Below are 9,502 nucleotides of genomic sequence, written 5' to 3' on the forward strand. Positions count from 1 at the left end.
ACTTATATCAAATATAAGCATGATATTCCAAATGAGGCATGAATGTATCGACAATATATCAAACATCAATCGATATTCCAATTATATCAACGGTATATCTAAGAATAATCACACATTTTAAAAGTGTAAGACATTTTGGACCTTTGATTGTTTCAATTGGAGTGCATTTATTAATTTTTTTAATTTAGGTAAACCGATAATTGTAGGACTACATGCTTAATTTTAGTATTTCATTAAGAAGATTGTCTAACTATTTAATATCATAAACATGAGTACATCAACTATTAAAACATTAAAATTCAAGTACATCAATAATCATCATTGTTAAAAAAAAACGTAAAAATGGGTGGGATTTGCTATGTTTGTAAAAAAGCATAAACCAGTGATACACACAAAATTTTCAATTTTTTTTTTCTTATTAAAGTCGCAATCATAACTAATTAGAATGTAGTTATGATAACATAGAGCATGTACTTTCTATTTTGATATCAAAGGTTAGATTTTTCTCTCTCAAATATTGTAAAAGGAAAAAAAAAATAGAACAGCATGACGTATTAGGGAAGAACAAAATAAAATGGAAAGCAAAAGTATTTGGAATTAATTGTCGTAATTATAGCGTCCAAATCAGATGGCTGACAAACAACAGATAAGGAAAAGTACAATTTTAAGGAGAATATATGCCTTAATCATTGTAAAGTTCCTTAATTGGTTGTAAAGATTGGACTGAAGATGCCCGTATAATTTTAGTTATTTATGTGACCTTTAACATAAAAATTTCTAATGTGTAATTTGTGAATATATAACAAGATATGATTTTGGACTTTGGGATTCTTCCATAATTCTCAATTTTACCCACAATCTATTAGAAGTTCTTAACTATGTCATTCTAATAATGCTACTTGCCACGTGGTACTCAATCCACCTATTAACGGAATTCATTTTTTTAAAAAGTAACATTCACATGTTCACACACGTTAATAAAATAATAATTTAAACTCTAATGGATAACCATTTCATTTTTTCTCATTTCTTATAATGATTTACATATTTCTTAAATACAATGGTTCAATTCTTAACTAGATTTTTAAAACAAAAATAAGTTTTTAAAAATTATTTTTTTTTTAGTTTTTAGAATTTAACTTATTTTTTAACCATTGATAAAAAAAAAAAAAAAAAGATAACAAAGAAAGAAATTTAGAAGTAGAAGTAATATCTATAAGCTTAATTTTCAAAAACAAAAAGTCAAATGGTTACCAAACGAGACCTTAATAACTAATTTCAATAAGACGACTTAATTGATGATTTTTGGGATAAAATTGAAAATTTAAATAGAATAGGGATGAAATTGGAAAGAATCTGAAAAATTAAGAAACATAAAGTATATTTAGCCTATTTAATATTTTGATCCGTTGCATAGAACAATACCCATTGAGCAAGCAACAACTTTTAAGGGCTAATTCGTTGGTTTCGTTTCTGTCTTCTAAGTTCTTCAAGCTGTGAAGTCACTAACGCCAATGTCTTTATCAATTTATTGAGTCCTTCACACTCTTGGTATCCCTAAAACCTTTTCCAGTTCTAATTTCAGCCTTCTTCCAGAAGATTGACTCTGATAAGGAAAAAAAAAGTAACAAACAGAATTAACAAAATAAAAGGAAAAAAAAAAAAAGGCAGGAAAAGGTGTAGATTGTAGACAAAACAAACCTACCATTAGAAAATTGAGTTAAGTAAAATCTTGTTTTAGCAGCAAACAAATTTCCATATAAAATAAGTCGGAATATAACCAACAACATTTGTCTCACTAAAGATATCCTGTACTTACATGTTGCAAGACAATGCTTTCACTTTTGAGCCAAACATTTGTTGGAAAAACATAGCATCGATTCAAAAGAAATCAGGCTATTATTTCTTTCATTTAAGGTTAGTATTGTCTACTAAACCAAAAGGAGGGTTTTGCTTGAGAATCAAGTTCTGAAAAATCTTAGATCTTTGTTTCTCTTTTGTTTGTTATTATTAGTATTAGTTTTTTAGGGGGGGTTATGGCTAGGCTGTTGAAGGAGGAGAGTGTAAAAGAGATGTAGAAATGAGAATAAGAGAGGCCATCTTATTAATGGTGGAAGATGGGGACTTGCTGTCTTAATGGTTAATAAAATGGAAGAAGAAATGATAGAGGAGGGAGAAGGGAAAAGGAAAGGGAAGGATAAAGGTGAAGAGAGATAAATAAGCGATCCTTTAAACTAAAGCATACATGAAACGCACTATACCCACCCTCTGTCACATACCTACGCTTGTCTTTTAAGCAAAAACTAAAACCCACCTTTCTTTCTCCAACCCACTTCCAGCTTTTCCTGCACTTTCAGTTGATTAACTCAAACTTTGCAGGGTTGAGGTTTGGGCAAACACTCAAATCCAAAGTTTCAAGAAAAGATGGGTTCATTTCAAACTCCAATTGGAATGCGAAGTTCCACTATGCTTGAAACTTCATGTGGATATCTACTTCAGGAGTTGCAGGCATGGATGTGGAATTATTGTTTGTTCTTCCTCTATTTATTTGTTTAGTTGGACATGTAATATTGGTGGTATTAACTTAAGTAACCTAATGATAATAACAGATGATTTGGGATGAAGTGGGAGAAGATCAGTTTGACAGAGAGAAGGTTCTTCTGGATTTGGAACAGGAGTGTTTAGAAGTTTACCGGAAAAAAGTTGATGGTGCAAATGTGTCTAGAGCTCGACTTCATCAGGAACTTGCAGAAGCCGAGGCTGAGTTTACCCATCTTCTGTTGTGCCTCGGTGAACGTTCACTTCCTGGACGGGTACGCAATGATGATTATTCTCCAAACCTGTTCCATCAATTCAAATCACTACTTAAATTGTTCAGCTATCATAATAATATCATAACATCAATACTTTTCATATGTAATTTGATGTGTACCAAGTTCTCAGTTCTCACCTAATTGTATATGTTGATTGGACGTGTCTGATCAGCCAGAAAAGATGGCGGGAACTTTGAAAGAGCAGCTTGATTCAATAACTCCAGCTCTGAGGGAAATGCGGCTGAGGAAAGAGGAGAGGATGAAACAGTTCAGGGCCGTACAAGGACAAATTCTGAAAATTTCTGCAGAAATAGGGGGTCAGTCAGAGTGTGATGATTCCTCTCCTGTTGTCATTGTGAATGAGAATGATCTTTCTCTGAAGAAACTTGAGGAATATCAGAATGAGCTACAAAGACTTCACAGTGAAAAGGTGATCATTTGAGCCACGTATAATCAAGATTATACTATAAATGAAAACACACACGCAACACAGAATGTTTTCAACTTAGAAGGTTCGTCTACATAACAATTCTTCTTGATTTTCTTTGGACAGGATGAAAGGCTTCAGAGAGTGGGAAAATATATAGACACAGTCCACAAATTGTCTGCAACATTGGGGATGGATGCTTCCACGATTATCACCAAGATTCACCCAAGCTTGGACGACCCATTTGGAAGATCCAAGAACATTAGCGACTCCATTTTAGAAAAGCTTAAACGCACTGTGGAGTCTCTTAAGGAAGAAAAGCAGCAACGGCTTGAAAAGGTGATGAAACTTGTTCTAACCAAACGACATATTTGTGCTACGTACCAACATAAAAATGTTCGACTGCTAGAGCTAGATCTGATAACTAGCATAATTGTTCGTGGTGTATAGGAAGCATAAAATCATCACAACCTAGTAAAACACAACTGTTGTATCAAAAGAATAAAAGTCATCAAAACAAGTGAAACCAGCCGTTATAGTATCGTAAACAAAAACCTACATTTAAACTAATGGTTTGAATCTTCAAATGCCAACTGATCCAATACTGTAAACAAAACATTACATAATAAATTGCTGCAATGTTTTCTGCAGCTTCACAATCTCGGGAAAGCATTGACAAACTTGTGGGATCTTATGGATTCACCTTATGGTGATCGCCGATTGTTTTCTCATGTAGTTCGTCTATTATCAGTCTCATCACCTGAGATATCTGATCCTGGAAGCCTTGCGTTATATATAATTGAGCAGGTACTACCAACGTGTGATAAAAGTAAATAGAAAATTTAATGAATTAGGTCCTAATTATGTGAAATAAAATATTTCAAGGCTGAGTCTGAAGTCAAACGACTTGATCAACTAAAAGCAAGCAAGATGAAAGAGCTATTTATCAAGAAACAGAAGGACCTGGAAGATATATGTAACAAATCACACATGGAGATACCTTCGAGATCGGAAATGGAAAAAATAATAAATCTTATTAATTCTGGTACAGTGTGTATGGCATCAATGTTAGAGAATAATGTACTTTATCAAATCTATAGTAATCCAGAAACTGACATCTATGTACTGCAAAAGGGGAAATTGACCATGCTAATCTCCTCGCAAGCATGGATGAACAGATATCAAGAGCAAAAGAAGAAGCATCTAGCCGGAAGACTATCATGGAGAAAGTTGAGAAATGGATGTTAGCATGTGATGAAGAGCGCTGGTTGGAAGAATACAGCATGGTTGGTAACTTTCCTGCAAGCTATAAAAGACCACTTGACTGCAATCTTAATCATAAATATTAATTATAGATATGATACGAGCTTTCAGGATCAAAGCCGATACTCAGTCAGCAGAGGTGCGCACAAGAATCTCAGGCGTGCAGAACGAGCAAGAATAACAGTCAACAAAATTCCAGGTAATATCAGCAATAATTTCCATGAACTGCAAGGAAGGCTTTAAAGATGGGTCGTCTTAAATTGGCCAGACCATCTTTCAGTACAATATCTTTCCAGGCCAAAGAGATGTGAGCTTCTTGAAAGTTGAACATATAAGTATGATTTTAAATGACTTCACTATCTCTCTCCTCTTGAAAATTGCACAAACTGCAGCTTTGGTGGAATTGCTTTTGGAAAAGACCAAGAGTTGGGAGGCAGAAAGAAGTAAAGTGTTCTTGTATGATGAGGTAAGCTATATAATTACCTGCAACAATGTTGTTATCGTGATGTACTAATCATCATCGGACAAAATGATTCTAAATATTATAAATGATCTCCCAAAAAACCTAAAAGGGTCAATATACAAGGTAGATAAAGAAAATTAAGAGCAGACATGAACCAATTGAAGAACCTCCCGGGCAATTTCAAATAAAATAGATGTGGTAGATATACAAAATTGTAAAAACTTAAACATGTAGAGCATCCATGCCTTCTCCATAAAACGTGGTGGTTCTTCTTTGTTTCTCTCACCTTGCTAAGCATACCAAGTTATCTGTTAATTACGGAAAAACATGTGCCCTATTTTCAGGTGCCTTTGTTAGCAATGTTGGAGGAATACAATGCCCTGAGACAGGAAAAGGAGGAGGAGAAGAGGAGACTAAGGGTAAGTCCAATGTTTCTATGCAGCAGACTTTTAAACTATGAATCTAAACATGGTGAAAGCGGATATCTTCTTTCCCCCATAATCATCACATTATTTTAACTACTCTGCTGCAAAAAAATTTACCAATCGTCTGTTGAAGGTGGTTTTATTTCAAATGATGTTTTTTTTTCTAGCAGGAGAAGAAAAAAGTGCAAACTCAGGTCGTAATCGAGACAGAAAACTTATATGGACCAAGGCCAAGTACCAGCAGTCGGCGTCCTTCAAATGCTAGCATTAATGGAGGTTATAGCAACGCCATAGCTTCGAACAGAAGGCTTTCTCTGGGAATCCAGCAATTGGAATCAAACGGCATAAATTCAGGAACTCAAGTCATTTCTATCATAAAGGAAGGGAAAAAATTACCTGGACAAAACATAACTCTTCGACACAACCTTGTGTCTCAGGTCAGAGATGAAACAGCTTCGGTGGTATCCACATTTTCTGGCCCAATATCTCCTTAGAGTTCACACTACACGACTCCAAGTTCAAATGTCATTCAAAAAGATAATCCCACAGAATAAAGTTGGAGGGAACTGAACCATTCTAGCCTGCGAATAAGCTTATGTCTTGACGGAAACTAGAGAAGATACTCGAGTAATTATTCTATCTTTGACTTTCTTTTGTATTCCAATTAATTTTTCCTGTACAGACCTCATCTAGGTTCTTAAAATAATGCTTATACATAGAGAGTGGAAAGTCGACCACACCTCATTTTGATTGTCTACATTGTATCAAACTCCATCTTAATTGCATCAATTCAGTGTTCATAGCTTTGAATTTTGTCCTTCTTATGCGAAATTTAGATGAAAAATTGTTGAAATGAACAATATAGTATATATCATGTAATGTTCAGTAACAAACGAGTTTTATTGTCTGATGATAAAATATGAAGATGCTAACCCTAAACAAACACGCGCCAAAAAGTAAAGCATAAAATGTGCTTGTGAGCTTTTGCCTGTTGAAGATTTTGGGCCTATGACTCGTTGTTCTCCGCAGACGTTGTCTTAGCTGGCCGGCGGAAAAAATCATCGATTCGACGGGTTCCTTCAGGAACCACTTTATCTACGACAGTGCGAGTGCGATTCTCGTCCTTCGCCGGCGCATCCGACGGCTGAGGCGGAAGAGGAAGCGAATCGAGGAGAAAATCACTGATGGATCGATGCCTTTTGACGGCGATTCGGATGTGTTCGAGCTTCACGGTCTTCCGTTTCTTCTCAGCGGCGACTTCTGCAGATTTTTCAGCGAGAAGCTTAAGGAAGAGTTCGGTGGCGCATGAGACTAAAAACAGGGCTTCTGAATTCACTTTTTCAATGTCCTTGTCGAGCTTCATTATCTTCTTCACTCGTCCCGTCGGGAATTCCGGCCGGATAGCGTCCCCGGATTCCTCTTCCGCCATCCCGGAATCTGTATGAACTGCAAGAATTCGATGCCTGAAAAATGGTTTTCGGTCTAGAAACAGATGATTTGATTGAATCGATGACAATCTGGGGATTTGTAATGGCGGGAAGACGGTGCTGAAAATTTTATATGACGAGAATAGCCCTCAAGTACTTTTTGGCTCACGCAATATGAGTGGGTCTTTTTGTAATTGTGGCGGGGCTTCTTTGGGCATTAGAGGGATTTTCCCGCCAGGGTATAATAAATTCTTGTGTTTTTCTTTAAAAAAGAAAAATACTAAATTACTAATTTCATCATGTTCATATCAAATATTATTTGGGTTAAAATATCATTCCAGTCTTTATATTTTAAAGTTTGTTCAATTTGAAAATCGAACTTTTAATCTTTAGATTGTCTAAGGTAAAAAGTCATGTCAATTGTAGTTGAACTAAGTTTACTAAGCAACAAATGACATGTTTCATTTGTAGTTATTTCTTTAGCATTTGTGTGCATAGTTGATTAACAAATATTTGGACTAAACTTGTAAGATTGGTTATATTTAGGAACTATGAAGAAAATAGTGCTAAATTTAGAGCTACTTTTTATAGTTTGATGTAGAAAATAGTGATAAAGCATGATAAACAAAAATTAACAATAGATTATAAACTATATGTGATATATTATGAATATTATAATAATAAATAGATATTCATTGTTTAGTGTCTCAAAAGCCATGTGTCACCTTTCATATTATACATGTGCCTTATAGTTATTCATGTTTAGTGTCTATGTAAGTCCACATCTTACTTGTCAGTTTGCCTATAAATAATGGCATTCAGTAGATCTTAAGATTACACACACATTGGGCAAATTTCATACAAAGTGGAGAAAGTGGAGAAATTTGAGAATTTTCCCATTTCTTATTTTCTTATTTTATTTATTTATTTTATTATTATATTATATTTATTATTGTATTATATTTTATTACCATCTGTGTTCCCGTTATGCTCATCAAATTCACAACACGTTATTAGTACGAGCTCTTGTCGTTTTCTTGGCTAAAGGTAGGCCCTAAAGATATGTCACTTCTTCCCCCTTCGTTATAATTAATAAATTTAATGTTATTTTGCATATTCAATATCTGTTAAATTTCTAACATAAGTACAATATTTTGTGGTAATGTTGCCATGACAAATTACAAAATTAGAATTTGCAGCCCTTGACATTAATGTCAATAATTATTTGTCATGGGTGCTCAATGCTGAAATTCATCTGGATGCTATGAACTTAGGAGAAATAATTAAAGAAGAAAATACTACATCCAGTCAGGACAAAGCAGAAACTATGATTTTCCCTCGTCATCATCTCCACGAAGGATTAAAAATGGAATATCTTACAATAAAAGATCCTCATATTTTGTGGAATATTTTGAAAGAAGGGTATGATCATTAAAAGATAATTGTTCTTCCTAAAGCCCATTATGAGTGAATGCATTTGAGGCTACAAGATTTTAAATCAATAAGTAATTACAATTTCACATTATTTAAAATCAGTTCAAAATTGTTGTTATGTAGAGAAAAAGTTACGGACGTTGATATGATATAGAAGACATTTTCTACATTTCATGTCTCGAGTATGCTCCTGCAACAACAATATCGAAATGAGAGTTTTAAACATTATTCTGAATTAATTTCATGTCTCGTGGCCGAACAAAATAACGAGTTATTGATGAAAAATCATGAATCTTGACCAATCAGAATGACACCATTCCCTGAAGTGAATATTGTGAATTTTAATAATAATCGTGGTCGAAGTCATAACCGTGGTAGAGGAATAAATAATTATTATTTTCGTGGTAGTCATTCTAATCATTTAAATTTCAAAAGAACCACACAAAATGATGATCACAAAGGAAAAGTTCCACTAGATAAGAGTTCAAAAAGTGTTGAAAATAAATGCTTCCGATCAGAATGACTGGACATTGGTCACGTACTGTCGTACGTCAAAACACTAAGTTAACCTCTATCAAGCCTCCCTGCAGGAAAAAGAGAAAAATGTGGAAATAAATTTTGCATACCAGGATAATGACATATTTGACCTGTTGGGATTGGTGTCCTAATTCTCCCGGAGTCTCGCAGTTTGTAAACATTGTACACATTGTTATGAATAAAATAAGAGTTATTTTATTTTACATTTTTACACATTGTTATGAATAAAATAAGAGTTATTTTATTTTGCATTTACTCATATCCAATAAACAAAGCTCCATGGTTATTGTATGTAAACTTAAGCATGTATATGAGATATACAAGTGAATCATGCCTTAAGTGATAACCTAAAAACGTCAGTAGTATAAAGATTAAGGAGGGATACCTGATCCTAGTGACAATACGAATACGACTCGTTTTGTAGAGGTTTACAAGTGTTGTGAACTACTATAGATGGTTGATCCTGACCATTCATGTGGAGACATGTGAGTAGGGGTGTCCTATACAAAGAGTTTGTATAAGACCCGACCACGAGATGAATAGTCTCTTTATATAACGTCGTTTATACTTGAGACTTACATCTCACCTAAACGACCATAGGTGACATGACCTTAATCCTGAGTGGTTAGGGAACTTCTGCCTTTCAGGGCGTTTATTTGATTAGTATGGGTGAGAGGGGTCAAATTGCCAACTCAACAAGCCTACCTTTTTGG

General features: G+C 34.4%; 2 protein-coding genes across 5 annotated transcripts; one reads left to right on the forward strand and one right to left on the reverse strand.

The window, feature by feature from the left end:
• Positions 1–1,773: 1,773 nt before the first annotated feature.
• LOC120075122 (65-kDa microtubule-associated protein 8) lies at positions 1,774–5,922 on the forward strand. 4 transcript variants are annotated; one of them, XM_039028298.1, is made up of 12 exons: positions 1,774–1,917; positions 2,380–2,508; positions 2,610–2,813; positions 2,986–3,243; positions 3,367–3,579; positions 3,892–4,047; positions 4,126–4,285; positions 4,375–4,526; positions 4,615–4,702; positions 4,896–4,969; positions 5,311–5,385; positions 5,559–5,922. In XM_039028298.1, exons 2-12 carry the CDS (start codon positions 2,425–2,427, stop codon positions 5,883–5,885), a joined length of 1,791 nt encoding a protein of 596 aa, XP_038884226.1. In that variant the 5' UTR covers positions 1,774–1,917; positions 2,380–2,424; the 3' UTR covers positions 5,886–5,922. The 4 variants fall into 4 exon arrangements, 3 of the variants coding, with proteins under 3 accessions (XP_038884226.1, XP_038884225.1, XP_038884227.1); XM_039028297.1 differs by lacking the exon at positions 1,774–1,917 and having other exon boundaries at positions 1,991–2,508; XM_039028299.1 differs by lacking the exon at positions 1,774–1,917 and having other exon boundaries at positions 2,005–2,508; positions 5,562–5,922.
• Positions 5,923–6,361: 439 nt separating this feature from the next.
• LOC120075123 (NCT transcriptional regulatory complex subunit A) lies at positions 6,362–7,058 on the reverse strand. The gene has a single exon (XM_039028300.1). The coding sequence runs from the start codon at positions 6,818–6,820 to the stop codon at positions 6,398–6,400; it is 423 nt and encodes a 140-aa protein (XP_038884228.1). The 5' UTR covers positions 6,821–7,058; the 3' UTR covers positions 6,362–6,397.
• Positions 7,059–9,502: the final 2,444 nt, after the last annotated feature.

This window comes from Benincasa hispida, chromosome 4 (assembly GCF_009727055.1).
Source record: "Benincasa hispida cultivar B227 chromosome 4, ASM972705v1, whole genome shotgun sequence".
NCBI classification, from domain to species: domain Eukaryota; kingdom Viridiplantae; phylum Streptophyta; class Magnoliopsida; order Cucurbitales; family Cucurbitaceae; genus Benincasa; species Benincasa hispida.

Coding starts and splice junctions, on each gene's coding strand:
- LOC120075122 (XM_039028298.1), top strand. CDS start 2,425: ATGGGTTCATTTCAAACTCCAATTGGAATGCGAAGTTCCACTATGCTT. Junction 2,509..2,609: donor ATCTACTTCAGGAGTTGCAG/GCATGGATGTGG, acceptor TGATAATAACAG/ATGATTTGGGATGAAGTGGG. Junction 2,814..2,985: donor AACGTTCACTTCCTGGACGG/GTACGCAATGAT, acceptor GTGTCTGATCAG/CCAGAAAAGATGGCGGGAAC.
- LOC120075123 (XM_039028300.1), bottom strand. CDS start 6,820: ATGGCGGAAGAGGAATCCGGGGACGCTATCCGGCCGGAATTCCCGACG.